At 43.0% G+C, this 21,813-nt stretch overlaps 2 protein-coding genes across 2 annotated transcripts; both read left to right on the top strand.

The window, feature by feature from the left end:
* The first annotated feature begins 5,461 nt into the window (after positions 1-5,461).
* On the top strand, positions 5,462-13,247 carry LOC125745245 (tumor necrosis factor receptor superfamily member 14-like). The gene is made up of 7 exons (XM_049017899.1): positions 5,462-5,599; positions 7,155-7,260; positions 9,447-9,546; positions 9,682-9,807; positions 9,945-10,100; positions 10,204-10,291; positions 10,780-13,247. Exons 2-7 carry the CDS (start codon positions 7,222-7,224, stop codon positions 10,931-10,933), a joined length of 663 nt encoding a protein of 220 aa, XP_048873856.1. The 5' UTR covers positions 5,462-5,599; positions 7,155-7,221; the 3' UTR covers positions 10,934-13,247.
* A 146-nt stretch (positions 13,248-13,393) lies between these two features.
* On the top strand, positions 13,394-21,168 carry LOC125745237 (tumor necrosis factor receptor superfamily member 14-like). Its single transcript, XM_049017882.1, has 10 exons — positions 13,394-13,951; positions 15,027-15,129; positions 15,249-15,374; positions 15,507-15,662; positions 15,783-15,902; positions 16,593-16,712; positions 17,335-17,422; positions 17,582-17,765; positions 18,489-18,528; positions 19,123-21,168. The coding sequence occupies exons 1-9, from the start codon at positions 13,931-13,933 to the stop codon at positions 18,504-18,506; spliced, it is 936 nt and encodes a 311-aa protein (XP_048873839.1). The 5' UTR covers positions 13,394-13,930; the 3' UTR covers positions 18,507-18,528; positions 19,123-21,168.
* Positions 21,169-21,813: the final 645 nt, after the last annotated feature.

The following is a 21,813-nucleotide window of genomic DNA, read 5'->3' as shown; positions in this document are numbered from 1 at the left end:
CATGAACTCCGTAAAAAATTGTTTGGAGAAGTTTAATCAGAGAGTGAAAGCAGAATGTTCAGCATAAACAGTATGTGTGGGACCTCCTGCAGGACAGCTGGGAAAGCATCCCAGGAGGCCACTTCATGGAACTGCTGTAGAGGGGACAGTAGGGTCAGACTACTGCCCCTTGCTCAAGGGTCCTATGGTGGGATCACTCTGCTGATCATGAGATTTGAACATTCTGATTCCCAACCCACAGTGCTGCCTCACCATACACATAAAATTATTTAAAAATACTTTTGGTCAGTCCGTAAACCACATCCCTGCTGAAAATAAACAGCACAGACCAGCATAATTTGCACGCTAATCTATGCTGGTTAGACCTGTGCTTGTCTACCTTCACATTAAGCTGGTCCACCAGCAATGTTTCATTAATTATGCAGGCCCACCAACACCAAAACGCAGCATGCTGCTGGCCATGCTGCTAACCAGCTATGCTGTTTATTTCTGCATGAATACGTTTACATTATAGTTTTGATGTTTAATCAAAATCCCCTCCTGGAGCCGACACCTTATCGTGGTGGAGGGGTTTGCGTGTTACAATGATCCCAGGAGCTATGTTGTCTGGGGCTTTATGCCCCTGGTAGGGTCACCCAAGGCAAACAGGTCCTGGGTGAGGAACCAGACGAAGTACGGCTCAAAAACCCCTTATGATGAGAAAAATCTTGGATTCACGGTTTCCCTTGCCCGGACGCGGGTCACCGGGGCTCCCCCCTGGAGCCAGGCCTGGGGGTGGGGCTCGATGGCGAGCGCCTGGCGGCCAGGCCTACACCCATGGGGCCTGGTTGGGCGCAGCCCGAACAAGGCACGTGGGTCCCCCCTCCAATGGGCTCACCACCCATGGGAGGGGCCATAGGGGTCGGGTGCGAGGTGATCTGGGCGGCGGCCAAAGGCGGGGACCTTGGTGGTCCGATCCTCGGCTGCAGAAGCTAGCTCTAGGGACATGGAATGTCACCTCTCTGATGGGGAAAGAGCCTGAGCTGGTGCGCGAGGTTGTGAAGTTCCGGCTAGATATAGTCGGACTCACCTCGACGCACGGCTTGGGCTCTGGAACCAGTCTCCTTGAGGGGGGTTGGACCCTTTTCCACTCTGGAGTTGCCCGCGGGGAGAGGCGCCGAGCGGGCGTGGGCATACTTATTGCCCCCAGGCTGGGCGCCTGTACATTGGGGTTTACCGCAGTGGACGAGAGGGTAGTCTCCCTCCGCCTTCGGGTGGGGGGACGGGTCCTGACTGTTGTTTGCGCTTATGCGCCAAACAGCAGTTCGGAATACCCACCCTTTTTGGAGTCCTTGGAAGGGGTGTTGGAGAGCGCTCCTCCTGGGGACTCCCTTAGAACATAAGAACATAAGAACAATACAAACGAGAGGAGGCCATTCGGCCCATCAAGCTCGCTTGGGGAGAACTAAACTAATAGCTCAGAGTCGTTAAAATCTTATCTAGCTCTGATTTAAAGGAACCCAAGGATTCAGCTTGCACTACATTATCAGGAAGGCTATTCCATACTCTGACTACACGCTGCGTAAAGAAGTGCTTCCTTAAATCCAGCTTGAAATGTTCTCCCGCTAATTTCCACCTATGGCCACGAGTTCGTGTATTTAAACTAATGCTGAAGTAACTATTTGGTTGAACAGCATCCAAACCTGTTAGAATCTTATATACCTGGATCATGTCCCCCCTCAATCTCCTTTGCTTGAGACTGAACAGATTTAGCTCAAGTAACCGTTCCTCGTATGACATTCCTCTAAGACCAGGAATCATTTTTGTGGCCCTACGCTGCACCTTTTCTAAGGCCACAATGTCCTTTTTAAGATATGGTGACCAAACCTGCACACAATATTCTAGGTGAGGTCTCACCAAGGAATTGTATAATCTTAGCATTACCTCCCTTGACTTAAACTCCACACACCTGGAGATATACCCCAACATCCTATTGGCCTTTTTTATTGCTTCCCCACACTGGCGAGAATGGGACATGGAAGCATCAACATACACACCAAGGTCTTTCTCATGATCAGCAACCTTTATTTCAGTGACACCCATGAAATACCTGTACTTTATATTTCTGCTCCCTAGATGGAGTACCTTACATTTATCGACGTTAAATTTCATCTGCCAGGTATCGGCCCAGTCACTAATTAAATCAAGATCCCGCTGTAGCTGCTGAGCCACTAATTCAGTATCTGCTACACCACCCACCTTGGTGTCATCTGCAAATTTCACCAGTTTACTGTATATATTGGTATCCATATCATTTATGTAAATTAGGAACAATAGTGGTCCTAAAATCGAACCCTGCGGTACCCCACTATGAACGCAAGCCCACTGTGACATTGTGCCTCTTATAACTACTCGCTGTTTCCTATCTGTTAACCAGTTATCAATCCAGGTCGCTACGGTACCTAAAATACCAGTCGCTTTGAGTTTAAGTAGGAGCCTCTTGTGGGGGACAACATCAAAAGCCTTTTGGAAATCTAAGTAGATGACATCATAGGCCTTCTTATCATCAACTTCCTGAGTAGCTTCCTCAAAAAACTCCAACAGATTTGTTAAACAGGATCTACCTCTTCTAAATCCATGCTGGCTATCCCGCAAAATGTTATTGGAGTCCAGGTAATCTATCATTTTCTCTTTGATTATAGCCTCCATAACTTTACCAGTTATACAAGTTAGACTGATTGGCCCTTGTTCTGCTGGGGGACTTCAATGGTCACGTGGGCAGCGACAGTGAGACCTGGAGGGGCGTGATTGGGAGGAACGGCCCCCCCGATCTGAACCCGAGCGGTGTTTTGTTATTGGACTTCTGTGCTCGTCACGGATTGTCCATAATGAACACCATGTTCAAGCATAAGGGTGTCCATATGTGCACTTGGCACCAGGACACCCTAGGCCACAGTTCGATGATCGACTTTGTAGTCGTGTCGTCGGACTTGCGGCCGCATGTTTTGGACACTCGGGTGAAGAGAGGGGCGGAGCTGTCAACCGATCACTACCTGGTGGTGGGTTGGCTCCGCTGGTGGGGGAGGAAGCCGGCCAGGCCTGGCAGGCCCAAGCGTATAGTGAGGGTCTGCTGGGAACGTCTGGCGGAATCCCCTGTCAGGGAGAGTTTCAACTCCTACCTCCAGCAGAACTTCTCCCATATCCCGGGGTAGGCGGGGGACATTGAGTCCGAATGGGCCATGTTCCATGCCTCCATTGTGGAGGCGGCTGACCGGAGCTGCGGCCGCAAGGTGGTCGGTGCCTGTCGCGGCGGTAATCCCAGAACCCGCTGGTGGACACCGGTGGTAAGGGATGCCGTCAAGCTGAAGAAGGAGTCTTATCGGGCCTTTCTGGCCTGTGGGACTCCAGACGCAGCTGACGGCTACCGGCAGGCCAAGCGGAATGCGGCTTTGGCGGTCGCTGAGGCAAAAACTCGGGTGTGGGAGGAGTTTGGTGAGGCCATGGAGAACGACTTCCGGACGGCTTCGAGGAGATTCTGGTCCACCATCCGGCGGCTCCGGGCGGGAAAGCGGTGCAGCATCAACACTATTTATGGTGGGGATGGTGCGCTGCTGACCTCAGCTCGGGACGTTTTGGGTCGGTGGAGGGAGTACTTCGAAGACCTCCTCAATCCCACCGACACGCCTTCCAATATGGAAGCAGAGTGTGGGGACTTGGGGGTGGACTCGCCTATCTTGGGGGTGGAGGTCGCTGAGGTGGTCAAAAAGCTCCTCGGTGGCCGGGCCCCGGGGGTGGACGAGATTCGCCCAGAGTTCCTCAAGGCTCTGGATGCTGCGGGGCTGTCCTGGTTGACACGCATCTGCAGCATCGCGTGGACATCGGGGGCAGTACCTCTGGACTGGCAGACCGGGGTGGTGGTCCCCCTCTTTAAGAAGGGGGACCGGAGGGTGTGCTCCAACTACAGGGGGATCACACTCCTCAGCCTCCCTGGTAAGGTCTATTCGGGGGTCCTGGAAAGGAGGGTCCGCCGGATTGTCGAACCTCGGATTCAGGAGGAGCAGTGTGGTTTTCGCCCTGGCCGTGGAACAGTGGACCAGCTCTATACTCTCAGCAGGGTTCTGGAGGGTTCATGGGAGTTTGCCCGACCAGTCTACATGTGTTTTGTGGACTTGGAAAAGGCATTCGACCGTGTCCCTCGTGGGGTCCTGTGGGGAGTGCTCCGGGAGTATGGGGTACCGGGCTCCCTTTTAAGGGCGGTTTGGTCCCTGTATGACCGGTGCCAGAGTTTGGTCCGCATGGACGGCAATAAGTCGGACTCGTTTCCGGTGAGGGTTGGACTCCGTCAGGGCTGCCCTTTGTCACCGATTCTGTTCATAGTTTTTATAGACAGAATTTCTAGGCGCAGCCAGGGCGTTGAGGGCGTCCGGTTCGGTGACCTCAGGATTAGGTCTCTGCTTTTTGCGGATGATGTGGTTCTGTTGGCCTCATCGAGCCGTGACCTTCAGCTCTCACTGGAGCAGTTCGCAGCCGAGTGCGAAGCGGCTGGGATGAGAATCAGCACCTCCAAATCCGAGACCATGGTTCTCAGCCGGAAAAGGGTAGAGTGCTCTCTCCGGGTTGGGGATGGGGTCCTCCCCCAAGTGGAGGAGTTTAAGTATCTCGGGATCTTGTTCACGAGTGGGGGAACGATGGAGCGGGAGATCGACATGCAGATCGGTGTGGCGTCAGCAGTCATGCGGGCGCTGCATCGGTCTGTCATGGTGAAGAGAGAGCTGAGCCAAAAGGCGAAGCTCTCGATTTACCAGTCGATCTACGTTCCTACCCTCACCTATGGTCATGAGCTTTGGGTAGTGACCGAAAGAACGAGATCGCGGGTACAAGCGGCCAAAATGAGTTTCCTCCGCAGGGTGGCTGGGCTCTCCCTTAGAGATAGGGTGAGGAGCTCAGTCATTCGGGAGGGACTCAGAGTAGAGCCGCTGCTCCTCCGCATCGAGAGGAGCCAGATGAGGTGGCTCGGGCATCTGATCAGGATGCCTCCGGGACGCCTCCCTGGGGAGGTATTCCGGGCATGTCCCACTGGGAGGAGGCCCCGGGGAAGACCCAGGACACGCTGGAGAGACTATGTCTCTCGGCTGGCCTGGGAACGCCTCGGGGTCCCCCCAGAGGAGCTAGACGAAGTGGCCGGGGAGAGGGAAGTCTGGGTCTCCCTGCTGAGGCTGCTGCCCCCGCGACCCGACTCCGGATTAAGCGGGAGATGATGGATGGATGGAATATCTTATATTGCCGGGTATCCTCTGAATTTATACGACGTGACGGACAGGCGGCGCTTTTTATATGACTCCGTTGTTTACGACTTATGACCGTTCACATACATTACAACCACCAGTACCGGCCTTAGCTGATGTGGCGCCCTAGGCATGCATCAATGCCGGCGCCCCCGTCAGAGGCAACGTGAAACTGGCTGGAAATTCGGCGCCCCCTCAATAGTTTCCTATGCCGCCCTTAAGACTGACCAGCCCTGACAACCACAATAGTTGTTTGTAAACACGAGCTCCCACCCAGAGCCCCCACGCTTGCAGCATTTCAGTTTGCTTCGTTCCTCTTTCCTTACAAGTAAGCGACAAACGGTAAGTCTGATCCTCTGTAAATTTTACCGAAACTGATAATTACATAGTCTATATGAGAAAATGTCGACTGTAATAGTCGGTTATTATCGGTGTTACCTCTGCCTTCCTTTAACCTTTCTCTGCAGTCTGGCTAAAGCTAATATTAAATTTAGCAACACAAATGACGGCAGTTTGGATCTGCAGCTGTACCACGAATTAGTCTCTATGAAGCTTGTTTCCGCCATTTAAAACATTCTAATTATTTATTCAGACATAATTGCAAAGTAAATAGCCTTACACTCGACATCTTCTAAGGCTGGATTCCTAAAATGTGTGGACACGCTTCAGCGTAGAGCGTTATAAATACAAAATATAGAATAATGAAACAGACTGCGGCTTCGTTTCATTGCAACTGCGTCATGAAGCACAGGTGCTAGAACTGCAGAAGACGTGCGTGCTATTGTAATGATAATAATAATAATAAAAACAACAACAATAAGAAGACGAAATTAAAGTTAATAAATGAGAAATGTACAGCAATACCTGTATATTTTTCGTGACTAATTTATCGTCGTCGTTCCGAGGGAGTGAGCGAGCGTGCATCCGAAAACTACTGCGCTTCATCTTCTGTTAACGTAACGACATAATACAGCATATCGTGCGTTTTCTGCTCAGACTGTATAATACACATGTAGCCTCCGTGTTATACTTTAATAACAGGCACCTGGAAAACGGTTAAAATAATTCATATTTTCTTCATGTCTATGATATGCAACCTAGACACTGCAACGATAGTATAAGGTGTCAGTTGTGTAATTTTTCTGGTATTTGAGTATGACTATAAACAGAACAGTCTATTTTTGTTGCGACGCGCATACCGCAGGCGTGAAACGAGGCTCTGACTCTCGGGCAGCAGACCTTTGTGGTGGAACAGGGAAAAAACACAGTCACAGTTTTATTGCAAAAATTTCCGACCATCAGAACTGAATCGAGAAATAACGTTGGGTATGAAAATACCATATACCATGGTATAATGACCGTACAGTGTGACATATGCAAATGCCTCATTCTGAAGACGCTGTGCACAGAGGCACACAATAGTATTTGGAATATTTTTTCTCTTGCCTCTCAAAAATATTCGGTTTTTGATATCTTACAGCCACTCATTCTTTTAAAAAATCAAATGCTACTTTACTCTGATGCTTTTTCCTTTTTTTGAACCTTCATCTCTTATGCATCATCATCCTTCTGCTATATTGCCAAGTAATCAAGTTTAACTAAGTAATCGTGACAGCTCTAGTTACAACACGTATTATTTACAACGTTAATACATGAAGACACGCATTATATTTACATATTGCATATATGTATTGCAGCATGTTCTGGCGCCCACGATACATCAGTCACATTTTATCTGTCAGGTTCTCCTGACTGAGATTCTAGTTTCACTGGGTTGGTTGTGATCAATGTTCACATGAGAAAGTGCAAGAGAAGATTTGATGTAATTTATCAGGTAATATGCAGTGCATGACAAACTCTGTTTAAAGGCACCTTCCCTTTTTTCCAAAGGCTGGCATTTCAGGATTCGAAGTAAATGGAAAAAGGGTGAACTGCACTCGAGAAAAGATGGATTACCATGCTGCGGCCTAAGGATTTAAAATGTTTCATAATTGGTGTAAGTCACTGCACTTCATTAGCTAATGCATGGAGTTATCAATTTCCCTCCTTTTCAGGTAGTACTGATTATCAGTTCATATGCCTCATCCTGGTCTCCAGCTATGTTAAATGGAGTAGGGGAGAGTAGGGACAGTTGCAACACTTTTTCATTTTCTTCGGTGTCTCAGAGACTGTTTGTATTAGAAATGACAAAATTTGAAAACATTAAACCCACATCTGTCAGGTACCCATCCCCACTGCTGTAACGTCTATATATGGTAATATACGTACAACTTACACTTGAACAGACAGTCAGATGTTGCAACTGACCCTATAACAGGGAACGGCTGCAACATTCATTAAAATGTAATAAAATCATTCTTTAACATCATTTTGCAATTTCCTTAATTTACTTATGCACTGACACGATCTTCATTAAGTTAAATTGGCTGTATAAATACAAAGACTAGTAAATGTCAAAAAAACATTTTAGGTAAAAAGGAACAAACATGTTTTGGTTAATTATCACAATACATTTGAACTACTATGTATAGTTTTTAATCAAAACCAACACATCAACATCTGTGAAAGCTTATTAAGTGTGCATATAGATATATAGGTAAATGTGTGCATTTGAGTAAATGTTGTAGTATTTTTAATGTGTGCCTGAATATGCAGGTAAGTAATTAATTGTGTGTGTGTCTGTATGTGCATGTGATGTAGCTTATGTGTGTGTAACAGAGACAGGCTATGAGAGGGCAGTTAGTCCACGTCAGACTTGCAGTTGTGGCAAATATAACCGGCTCCTCTATCAGTGCCACAGCATGTTGCACCTGTCATGGTCATATGTGACTGCTTTCTTCCAGGAAGGTAGGAGGAGCTAACTGAGCATGTGCAGTATGAATGTCATCACTGCAGCTCTTTCCTGATTGGAGGAATAAACCACATTGCATCTGCTCCATGCTGCAACCGTCCCCACCCTACCCTATAGCTTTTAGTTTGTTCCCAAAAGTGCTGTTTGTCTGTCACAGTGTGTTTTGAGTAACTTTCATGATGCAGGGTATTCTGAAAAAGTATAAAAATCTATTTTAAACTTATAAGATGATATGGAAAAAGCCCATTGTATCTGCCCACATATGTACAGGATGACGTATTACATGTCTTGCCAAACTTACATATACAGGCTGCCTCTGACTTATGACAGACAGGCAGGTTGAATGTCAAAATAGACGTCTGTCTTAATAGCATAATTGCACTTGTGGGTTTGCATGCATTTACATTTTCTTAAAACGTCAGTTGTTTGTGCGAGTTGCTTGTAAGTCGCATTGGTTGTAAATCAGGGAGAGTCTGCAATGTAAGCTATTATATTTACTGTGCTGAGATGTGTAAATTTATATAAAAGTGTATAACGTGTAATTTAGGGGTGTAAAGATTAAATAGATAAATTCTTAATAGGAGTGTGTTGTCAGTGTACCAACAGAGGTTTTGTTGAGTTGACCAGAATGAACTACTAACTCATCTTTCTCTGTAAACGTATATTCTCTTGGTAGACAATGATAAAGTTCTATTTGATTGTATTTTATATTCAGTAAATTCTTTATTACAATTTCAAATATTGTAATGTGAATTTTTTTCCAGTACCATCAACCCCTGTTTCAGGGCAACTTTTAATATTGTACGTGACCCTTTTTGCAGCAACAAGTGGCGTCTCTTTGAAGCCTGTCACAGTAGATCATTTTTTTGGACCTCAGTATTGGCAAATTGTATTTACATAAGAATGAATATAACCCGAAACATTTTAATTTTAGCAAGTTCGCTCTACTTCTGCCCCGTCATCTGCGCTCTGTGTCCCGTGATGCTAAGTGCTGAGTCATATTTGACATGAAAGCATGTGAGCCGGGGCACATGCACTGCAGTGCTGGGCCTCTACACCCCTAAATTACACGTTATAACTCTTTTAGTGCCGACACACCAGGCAAAGCTGCTCTTAAAAGTTACGTTTATGAAGTGGTATGAATGTCATAAGAATACATTTTACTAACCCTAACCATGCACTATGTACGTACAGTACAGTACGCAAGACAGGCTTCTAATTGTTAATGAAAACATTTCCGTAAACTGAAATAAAATAAGATATGAAAATTTAAAAAACAACAACTAAATGACAACTATATATAATTATATAAACTTATTTATCTCTTTCAGGTGATTGCCACCCTTATGCTTCTTATCTGTAATGTCTGCTGTTCGTGTAACCAGGCTGAGTATAAAACGGGGGGGGAATGCTGTCCCATGTGTCAACCAGGTGAGTCTTTCGGAAGACCGGCTCATACTATCATTGGTTAGTTAATCTCAGTGGAGGCTTTCCTGTTCTAACCTTGTTGTTAATTCCATTTTCTTTCATATTTGCCAGTTGAACACAATGCAGTTTCTTTTTCAGGAAGTCGAGTTTACAGACACTGTACAGCGCAGTCCAGCACTTCCTGTGTTCCGTGTGTTGGGTCGACTTTCACAGATGAGCCAAACGGTTTGATTGAATGTAAATTATGTGCTGTCTGTGACCAGGGTGAGCATACCACAGTTTTCTTGGCTTTTCATGAATTCATAACTTATTATATTATATTGTAGTTGTTAATTTTGAACAGAATAAGTCCGTACATGGATCTCCATATCATGATGTGGTTCATTATCTCCTGCATACAGGCCTTGGATTGAAAACAGTGACAGCATGTACACCCTCATCAGATACAGTGTGTGGGGTCCTGGAAGGGCACTATTGTATTAATCCTTATAAGGGAGGATGCAGGGCAGCCAATAAACACACAGCCTGCAAACCTGGACAGTTCATCCAACAGCCTGGTTCGTATGGATTTGTGTGGATGTTCTCAATAAAAATGTAATAATAAATAAAGCAAAACATTTGTTTGTCTTCCTAAAATTTGTGTCTTAAAAAACCTTTCAGGAACAGAGTACATCAATACTGTCTGTGAGGACTGCAGTGATAATTCTTACTCTAATGGCTCATTTACGTCTTGCAAACCACACACAGAGTAAGTTTTCTGTATTTCTTAATCATGTGCTGGAATCATTTATCCATCCATCCATCCATTTTCCAAACCGCTTATCCTACTGGGTCGCGGGGGGTCCGGAGCCTATCCCGGAAGCAATGGGCACGAGGCAGGGAACAACCCTGGATAGGGGGCCAGCCCATCGCAGGGCACACTCACACACCATTCACTCACACATGCACACCTATGGGCAATTTAGTAACTCCAATTAGCCTCAGCATGTTTTTGGACTGTGGGGGGAAACCGGAGTACCCGGAGGAAACCCCACGATGACATGGGGAGAACATGCAAACTCCACACACATGTGACCCAGGCGGAGACTCGAACCCGGGTCCCAGAGGTGTGAGGCGACAGTGCTAACCACTGTACCACCATGCCACCCCAGAATCATTTATGAAATGTTATTTTCCTATGAGTTGTTTCCTATGATGATTTATCAAAATTTCTCATATTATACATTTTCTTTATAGCTGTCAATCCAACGTATTTCTAACAATTAAAGCAGGAGGCCGATCATTTGATTCTGAATGCAGTGGGACCAATCGTATTACTACAGGCATCATTAATAACTGGAAGAATATACTGATATTCCTTTTTCTGTTTCTAAACAATTTCCTTTTATGAAATTATGCTTTTTATTGTTATTAATTGCTGGTCTTATATTCATATTATAAGCAGAATCATTTACATTTAGCTTGACAGTATAATGACATGTTTTATCAGATTGGCTAATTCATGTATTTTCAGCTCAATAACAACATGTTTTAGTGATTATAACCATATACTTAGCCCCATAAGAATTGTTTCACTGATATATTTTATTAGATTAATAATGTGTTGATGTGACTAAATAGCTACGTTTTATCGATTTCAGCATTATATTTGTGTCAGAGACTTTCTTTTTTAATGTATTCTTCTGTCTTTGAATTGTCTTGTCTCTGAAATGCAGTATATAAATAGGGATGGACATAACTGGAACGCAAGTACGCATTCACTTTTTAAAAGCAATACGTGCGGCAATCGCAAATACTTTACGGACGTCTCTCCTTGGATTGCCACCTTATCATGGTGGAGGGTTTGCGTGCCTCAGTGACCCTGGGGGCTATGTTGTCAGCAGGGCTGGACTGGGACAAAAAAAGGGCCCTGGCATTTTCGCTTAGACCGGCCCACCACAATCGGTCGGACACAACCAACAAGTACACCATCGTTGCGGTCCCTGTAGATATGCATATCTACTGCTCCATTCCCAAAAATTGACTATACATAAGGACAGAGAGAAATGATTGAATAATTAAAATAATCAAATAGCATCATCTAAGTTTTTCTAGAGAAGGGCTGTCGACGGCCGTTATGTGTTTTAAAGGGTTACCATTAGAATAGTCAGCAGAAGTTGCAATTGAATAAGTTAACTCTGCTAACCTAGCTACAAAAACAATGCAAAATAGCTTATGCTGTGTAATTTGACATTAGCTGACTAAGTCGCTAGTGCAGTAACAGACTGATAATATGACAGACTTTATAATAGTGACAACGATTAGTTTGTTTTATTATAATTAGGGGTGGGCATGGATTATTTTTTTTTATCTAGATTAATTTAGAAATTAATCATTTGAATTCTGCCAAAGACATTCAGAATATCTGTGCTACCTAAATAATGATTAAAAGTAACTAGTGTTTCAGGGGGTCGTTAGAGAATGTTTTGTTTCACAGACGTACTTGGTGATTTTAATCCCCTCCGAATCTGCTATGTCTGTGTTTTTCTCTCACAACCTCTGTGATAATTTCCGAATGCGATGTCTTTGATATACTTTTTCATTCTTTCATCATAGCTTGCATAGTATAAGACCCAGCTCCCAACTTTGTGAATAGATTAACGGCAATATTTGTTTTTATCGCGCAATAAGAGTCTCGCATTAACACAGCACGTTAACGCCGATAACGGCCCACCATTAATTATAATATTCATTAATTTAGGTAAATCATCATCTTCCTCGAGGCCCAGCCAGGCCCACACACGCTATCCTGCTGCATCCGCCCTGTTTAACGCTCCCTCCCTGTTAAATCATGTAGCTACCATGCTTACCGTTTCAACTACACTCTCCTCCTGCTCACTCTGTCTCTGTCCCTCCTTGACTTCACTGTCAGACACCTGCTCCTCTGCCTGGGTGCCGCCATGACTAGTCACCTCTCCTCCATGTGCTATGTTCACCTGTTTAGTGTCATCAGGTAACGTTACTGTTGGCTTGGAAACCGAAGCTACAGCACTAAACATGTCGGTTATTTTTGCACATGTTGAGGCATCAACCTCTAGATTTTTTTTTTTTTTTTGGCCCGCAACTTCTCTGCACCCCCCTTGCGCTTTTGCTTCTCCATCCTAAATCCACTGATTTCTGGCTCTGAGCCACTGACTGCATCTGACACAAGAAACAGAGGGGGAGGGGTGGAGCCTGTTAAGAGATGATTAGGCCAGCCCAGTGTCAGTATAGAAAATGAACTAATGGGCCGATGTCCCTGTTTTATGGGCCGGTCGTTGGCCAATTAAAAAAAATAAAAAATAAAAAAAATTCATATTAAATCGACCAGCCCCCAAGTGCGTCGGCCCACCGGGCATTTGCCCGGTATGCCAGATTACCAGTCCAGCCCTGGTTGTCAGGGGCAATAACCCAAAGCAAGAAGGTCCCAGGTGAGAGTCCAGAAGAAGAGCAATCCGGAAAAAAGTGACTGATGAAAAGTAAACATTGCAAGGAAATTCTGCCCACTACTGACCTTCGGTGGTTGCAATTCTAATTTTATAGCCTTTTTCCTAATAGATTTAGGATTTTAGATTGATTATGCAATCAGGATTTAATATTGGATTACATGCAATTAAATTTACAAGTGGTAAACACCATTAATTGTCAAGATATATGATTAAAAATAAAGAATAATTACATCCCTACTTATAACGCCTTCTCATTTATTGCCATCTGTTCATCGAGCCTTTTTGAAAGCTTTGAAATTCAGCTTGTACTTGTAAGCCGTAGCATTTTTGTCTGAAATTAATAATCTATACATCACAAATTTAAGTCAAACCATTAAACATATATCAAAATATGTATCCTATTTTACTTTGGACCAAAGTACCCAGAAAAAAACTCAAATGCAACACAAGGAAAGCATTGAAATGCCACACAAAGAGGACGGGCAGTATTAAAAGCCACTACGTGGTGTGAGGCACAAGTGCTACTCAATACAGCATTAATATAAAGAAATATAATATTAAACAATTAATAACGTCCTTCAGTATATTTTATCCAGATTGTACCATTAAATCACATATTTACTCATAACTTTGAAACCCAAAATTAAATGATACACGTATGTAAAGTCAAACTTATGCGGAAGCCAAACCCAGCGCAGTCACCTTTGTTTGTACCGCGAATTCAATTAATAGAGCTCGAAGGAACATATAGCAAAAGCGGCTGTGGTCGGAAGCTGTCAGATAGGACTGCCATACCCAGCACTACATGTACTATTTCTTAAATGATCACAGCTATAATTACCTGCGAAAGTTCCTGTTGTGTGCTGATATTTCTGCTAAAAGTGTAAATATATTCTGGAACCGCATCACCGGCGAATGAAATGGCGACATGCAAATTCCAGGTAATATCCGCAGAGCTGTAAACGATGTCAAACAGTTCATTTATTCCAGCTTCTTTTTTAGCTAATATAATAGAGTTATTAAACAATTAGTTTAATAACTCTAATTCACTTGTTGGGACAATGCATTTGTACAAAGGACAACGTTAGGACAGAATATTTGACAATATCGATATCTAAATGGGAGGGATATTTTTTGGTTCTAATGGACTAATTTTAAACGCGTGTATATAAAGTGCTTAAATAATAGGAAATGGCTTTTATACAAAAACATAGCAAATAAAGAAGTATAAATTATGTATAACAATAAGAAAAAGTAGGAGGGCGTGGCTTCGCATCAACCCGGGGGATTTCCAATCTTTTTTTCACTTTCTGTTTTAGCCTCCTGTTACATCCGGGCAAGTGTGTAACACAAAGAGTTTCCTACCAATTAGAATAGTAGCTCTTATTGCAAAAGTCATACAGACATAACGCTATCACGCCTTGCACAAACAGAGCTTATACTACACTGAAAGAACATGTGTAAACACAATATCATTTTAAGATCACTAAGGGAATACAAAATAGGGTTATATAAAAAGTCTAAGTACAAAGTGCACGGTAGTGTGAGATGTAAAACTTATAAAGTCATAAAGTTAAGTAAATGTATTGGGATCAGGAGCAAAGTATGCAGTTGTGCGAAATGACTGTTTTCTGATACAGATACAGAAAATTTATAAAATGTCATGAGTGTTTAAGAATGCGGAAGGGAAATCAGTCCTGGCTGTTTGACGAACTGTCCAGGTTTAAAGGCTGTGTGTTTTCGGGCTGCCTTGCACCCTCCCTTATAAGGACTAATACAATCGTGCAGCTTATTATTTCTACCAGCCATGAGTTTTGAAACTACAACCTTCTGAACACAGACCCCCCCCCCCCCCCCCCCCCCAATTCATTAAGCTACACACTGCCAATCAGAGGCTTTTCTCATGTAACAGATGATGAACCCACGCAAACTGCCCTGTGATTTAATGCCCTGCCCTGTGATTATGGTGTGAGTGTCAAACCTTTAATTACTTGAGATGCATATGTGTATTTCCAGGTTTATTTGCCATATCTTCTGCTCCTTTGCCTTACCCTGTGCCATGCATGCAACCTGACTGAGTATGAAGTAGGTGAGGAGTGTTGCCGAATGTGTCCTTCCGGTGAGCCACCTTCCGTCATGCCCCAGTTCCTGTCTGAAGTACCGGACTCCAGGCTCGGGTTCTTTACCTCGGGACGTGAATGACCACTGGCTAACTTACCAAATGCGCTTTTCCTCCAGGACATCATGTTCAAAAACATTGCAGCGGAAATGCCAACACAACATGTGCTCCATGTACCACATTGACTTTCAACGATGAACCAAATGGACTCGCAGTCTGTAAGCAATGTGCGGTTTGTGACCAAGGTAAAGTCAAGCTCAACTACTGTTCCATACCTTTTAATGTACGTAATGTACTGTGTAGCATTCCATCTGTCCTATACTGGTTTAATAATCTCATGTATATGTTTTTATTGAATTAATCTGCATCCCGTGTAGGCCTTGGATTGGAAACAGTGACAGCATGTACACCCACTTCAGACACAGTGTGCAGGATCCTGGAAGGGCACTTTTGTATTAATCCTTATAAGGGAGGATGCAGGACTGCCCATGAACACACAGCCTGCAACCCTGGACAGTTCGTCAAACAGTCAGGTCTGATTTTCCTTTCGCATTCGTAAACCTTATTGAGATTTTATAAATGTTTGTGACCTACGATCTGTTTTTAAAATACATTTTAGTATCTTTTACTAATAATCTGTCATATTCTGATAGGAACAGCCTCTGCAGATACTATATGTGAGGACTGTCAGGAAAATACTTACTCTAACGGCTCTTCCACATCCTGCATGCCACATGCAACTTGCAAACCTGGACAATTCATTTATTTGATGGGTAGAACTTGCTTTGCTTTGCTCTAAAGAATAACCTAAATGCATTTTATAGCAAATATTCAAAATAAAGCGTAGTCAAAAATTATTTGTACACTGTGAAAAAATGGTCAAAAATGGACATTGAGGATATTGATTATGAAATTGTATGATTCTTTATCTTAGTGCGTTGAGTGTTTCAGCAGTTTTACCCATGTTGAGAAACTCAACTAACCCTACAAATGCTTGTATTGAGAATGACCACCAAGGCCACTTTTAGAAACTAAGGGCACCCGATTACCTGCCTGTCTGGAACACCTGCTGTTATGGGATGTATTAAGTGATCTCTGTTATGACTGGGAACTCCTCCCATTGTGACATATTCATTCATCTCTATGAATGGGCAGGTGTACAAATAATTGTTTGACGGCAATAAGTTACATCATTTGAAAATATTTCCAGAATAGGTTTTGAATAAAAGTTTGTCTTGTTTCTTTACATAACACACAGGACTGTATCATTTCAGACAGTTTGAAAGTTTGTTCTTCAATATGCTCAATTTCATTTCCATTTTTGACCATTTTTTTCGCAGTGTACAAATTTTTGGCTACACTGTAATTTTGATATTATTTTTTTATTGTTGTGCTTGTTGATTATGATGATGGTGATTAATGATGATGATAATAATTATGTATTCTTTTGTTAATGCTTAAAGGAACAGCCTCTGCAGATACTACATGTGAGGACTGTCAGGAAAATACTTACTCTAACGGCTCTTCCACATCCTGCATGCCACATGCAACTTGCAAACCTGGACAATTCATTTATTTGATGGGTAGAACTTGCTTTGCTTTGCTCTAAAGAATAACCTAAATGCATTTTATAGCAAATATTCAAAATACAGTGTAGTCGAAAACTATTTGTACACTGTGAAAAAATGGTCCATTTTGACCATATTTTTTTCACAGTGTACAAATTTTTGGCTACACTGTACTTTTAATAGATATTATTTTTTATTATTGTGCTTGTTGATTATGATGATGGTGATTAATGATGGGGGCGGCATGGTGGTGCAGTGGTTAGCACTGTTTCCTCACACCTCTGGGACCCTGGTTCGAGTCTCCGCCTGGGTCACATGTGTGTGGAATTTGCATGTTCTCCCCATGTCGTCGTGGGGTTTCCCCCGGGTGCTCCGGTTTCCCCCCACAGTCCAAAAACATGCTGAGGCTAATTTGAGTTGCTAAATTGCCCCTAGGAGTGCTTGTGTGAGTGAATGGTGTGTGAGTGTGCCCTGCGATGGGCTGGCCCCCAATCCTAGGACGTTCCCTGCCTCATGCCCATTGCTTCCGGGATAGGCTCCGGACCCCCCGCGACCCAGTAGGATAAGTAGGATAATGGATGAATGGACGATTAACGATGATGATGATAATCATGTATTCTTTTGTTAATGCTTAAAGGAACAAAATATGCTGATACAGAATGTGAGGACTGTCAGGAAAATACTTACTCTAACGGATCTTCCACATCCTGCATATCGCACACAGAGTACGTCTGGTCCCCTGCTTTTTCCTGTCCTCATTTGATATTATATTACTGACCACTACAACCCAGAATAAGAATATGCAACTAAGGAATGGATTGCTTGCATTCATTTACATTTGCATATGAATCAGACACACTTGTCTTATGTCTTCACTTTTACAGCTGTGAGTCTGAAGGACGGGTGACAGCTAGAGCAGGAGACCCATCGTCTGATGCAGAATGTGGGGAGACCACTTTGCCTCATCATGTACTTTGGCCCTCGCTGGCAGCCGTAGTATTTGTCCTGGGAACGATAGCCATAGTAATCTGCAGACGGCGCAAAAAACGGGTTCAGTCATATGAAGTGGTAAGAGACACTTCTTTAAGGTTTTTAATGACAAAGCTTGGTATAGTAATTAGGACTAGACGATATATCGATAAAATACTATATATCATGAATATGAACATTCATATCGTCATCAATTTGAATTTCGTGAGTATCGTGTGTAGCGTAAACACTTGTTTTCTTGCATAATAAACAGCACTATTGTTATAAATTCCATCGAGCTATTTTGCACATATTTAGATCTACATATGAATTATAGAATATGGTGATGAATATCAATATTGTAAAAATCTGCAATATCATTTTTAGGGCATATTGCCCAGCCCTAGTCAAATCCATTCCCTGGAATGAACAGTGAGACAGTCAGAGGGAAAATCCAAGCAAGACAACGTACTGTCGGCATTTTCTAGTGCTATTGCGTACGATAAAGTTTATTTTGTATGATTTATTTATTAAAATTAGATTTCAGTTTGCAGTCCATTCAATCTGTCACCTTTTTCATGTTCTGAATCTTTACGGGTGATTCTAAGGGAATATAAGCAAGAAATGGAGCATTGAAGTAAAGAAATAATGACTTGAATTATATTGCTGGTAATATTTTTATATTGGTATAACAAAAAAATCTTATTTTGCCATATTGTCCAGCCATAATAGTACTTATTATGTAGTCCCTAATATTAAAAAAACAAGGTATTTAGAATTTTTATGCTGTTGAAGTTATTTAACAGAAATATTTCTTTGTAGGCAATGACAAAAGAATAGCGAACTGGAAAACCATGACCAAGTAAGTAAAAAAATAAAATGAGAGAAGCACAGTTGGCACAAACCAAAATCTGTTGAACATGTGAAAGATCCTTCTTGTTTGATTTGGACAGTGTGACTTGGCACTTAACCATCTCTCCTATTTGACTCTCCCTGCCGGCCCCTGGAGGATGGGCTCCCCCTTTGAGTCTGGTCCCTCCCAAGGTTTCTTCCTTCTTGGGAGTTTTTCCTTGCCACTGTCGCCTTTGGCTTGCTCACTGGGGGCTTTGGGCGATGTAATGTCGTGAAACTGCGCTATACAAAAATAAATTTGTTGTTGTTGTTGTCTAGCTGCATTACATCTTAATTACTGCTCCAGTGCTGAAATGCTATTTAGATTCCACACAATTAAGTTTAAAGTGAACCTTTAAATACGTTTGTCACTGACTATCCTGCAAAATCACTCTGCTGTTGCCTCTGGCCACATATTCGGCTTTTTCTCACAACAATCCAGACATTGTGTTACAAGCTCAATGTCTGTCTTGTTTTCTCTGCCGGTTTGTCCTTCGCCTTTATGTCCGTTTCAACCCCCTGCAAAATAGTTCCACAAATATAAAGTCCTTGTTTCTTCCTCCAGATCTTCTGGTATCACGTGGATCTGTTCACCATCGCAAGTGAAGCAACTTTTTGCAACAGAACAGCTGGGATCCATCGTTATGGACACCAGGATAGTTTTACCCTGTTTTTGTCCACATCACCCAACAGTTTGAACTTTTGGAGGCGGTGACTGAATTACTTAAGCCATCTGCTCTGAGCTGGACTCCTCTGGGTAGAAGAAGAGTGTTTGTAGCCCTTTTGGCATTAGACTGTCCTGCGAAAGGGGTTGAATAGCTCAAAATCTCTCTGGACGCATAGAGAAACATGAGCAGCCAGGACAATTGCAAGTCTGTGATTTTAGGGTGTTTCACAGATATTTTTTCCTGAGAGTCTATCTCCCCCTGGAATGAGGCAGTAGAAGTACGTATGTGAGACAACAGGAGGGTGTGGGTGTTCTGGGAGCAGGGTGGGGTCAGGGAACAGGCTTCTCCATGTATCTGTCAACATTTCTTGATTTTTAAGGATATAAAGTTACAGGCCCCATCACCCTGAACAGGATAATAATTTGCAAGATAGACAGATAGATGGTGCATGACTGAAACGCATCTCCTAAATCTGAATACATTATTGATTACTTTTGAGGAAGTCACTGGGATTGACCATGACACCAGTATCTTTACAGAAAGTTCAAGTTTCATATAACAAACACCTGATATCTGAAAGTATCCTGTGTATATTCCTGTTCAAGCAAAACTTCAGTTCCCTGTTCAGATTTTGTTTTGATTCCCCTGAAACCTTTGAGTGGTCAGAGACTCCAGGAACTGGCGACTGATCAGACCTGATGGATTCTTTTAACTGTTTGAGTGATGTCATCAGAAGTCAAGGAGAGGACTGGTGTAATCTGAATGGCTCACGGCAGGGGTGTCAAATTCATTTCAATTAACAGGCTGTGCTGATCCAATGCAGTCTCAAGTGGACCCAATCCAATCTCTATGTTTAATATATTAATAAGTCTTTAACGTTTTGCGAACTGGGAACCAAAATTACCCCAGTATATTACAACCGGGAGAAGGTGGCTATTTCTGTCAGAAACAATTACAGAACATTAACAGAGCTTATAAACTGTGATTACCTGTCACATTGAAAATCTGGAGATAATGAACAGAACCCCACCTGCCATTAGCCGTATAGCTGCCATTCAGTGCAACTTATACAGTTAATGACCATAAAATTATTCAAGAAGTAGCAATGAATAAAAAGAACATGTGAAAATAAATGAGATCTGAAACTGAATTTCTCATCGGGCTTAGGTGGGGAACAACCTGATGCTTCTGCATCTTGAGCATTTACATCTTGCTCATCAGAGTGCAGTTTACAGCTGCATCGCAGATCTCAGAGCCCATAAAGGGATCAGACACTATAGGTTCTCGATGTCAGTTTCCCTTATTTATGTCTTGTGTGTTTCAAGTAACGTTTTCCTGGCTAGAAATTACTTAAACAGTCATGGTTCATAAGCTTCACAGTTGGGGGGTGGGGGGTGTGTGGCTCCATGGTTAGACTCTTTGCCTCTGATCAGAAGGCTGCTGGTTTAAATCCTGTGGCCAGCAAACTGACACCCCTGCTGGGCCCTTGAGCAAAAGCCCGTAACCCCAATTACTTCAGGGACTGGCTGATCTGCTCTCTACTCATCACTTGCATGTCCCCTTGGACAGCATCTGCTGAATAAATAAGTATGAATTTGTATGTGATGTCAGCGACACCTGTAACCAAAGGAAGTAGCATGTTATGACTCAGTGACCCATGGGAAAACTAAGGAGCAACTGCTCTTGTTCTGAATGTTCTGAAATCAGAGTGTCAGATTTGCTTCTCGCTGCAAGGAAGGTGGCAGAATCAGAGTCAGTAGAAGAGGAAGTACTTAGAATCTCACTGCATTTCATTTAGGTTAATGGGCCTTAAGTTAAAAAGTTTAAGTGAACTGCACAGCCGACCATGTAATTCATGTAAAAAGATGCAAGCGTAATGTGAACATAACCATTCTGTAAGAGATGTCATTTCGTCATATAAATGTATCCCCTGTTCGGACCTATGCTGGCAACTTGGTAATATAAGAGAATGGGATGAGGTCCACAATACTTTGCACAATACTCTGCAGTGCAGAATCATTAGTGTCAAAGTGCTATTGCATTTGCATGCATTTAGCGAGACGTCTGTTTGCAGTGCTGCAAAAATGGGGTCAGAGTACAAGCCAGCATCCCTGGAGAAGTTGGGGTTAAGGCTTTGCTCAAGACTCCAACAGTGACCTGAATATTACTTCACAGCCAGACTGTTAGCCAAGTATGTAACATATACACGGAATCTGTTATCATTTAGAATAGTAACTCCTGTTGGAACCTTTCTACATGCTTCACTTAAAACTTAAACTTAAATAAGGCTTAAACTGCATCCAATCTCCCAGTCATGCACAAACATAGACAAAGTCTCGGATTACAGATTAAAGAACCACATTAGTAACAAAACCATCCAAATAATAAAGCGTTTTATTAAGTATATGTAAGGCGTGGGCCTGGACCTCCTGGTACAGGGAGAAGCTGGTTCACAAGTTTGTTTCATTTGCAGTCGGTCTCCCAGAACATCAACGCCTGTGTCAGAATAGTCCAGACATTGTGCTTCTCCAGCTTCAATGCCTGTTTTGTTTTCCCTGCCTGACTGTCCTTCGCTTCTTTGCGTTTAT

The sequence above is a fragment of the Brienomyrus brachyistius genome, chromosome 6, assembly GCF_023856365.1.
Source record: "Brienomyrus brachyistius isolate T26 chromosome 6, BBRACH_0.4, whole genome shotgun sequence".
Lineage (NCBI taxonomy): Eukaryota > Metazoa > Chordata > Actinopteri > Osteoglossiformes > Mormyridae > Brienomyrus > Brienomyrus brachyistius.
This window is presented reverse-complemented; position numbering and strand designations above follow the sequence as displayed.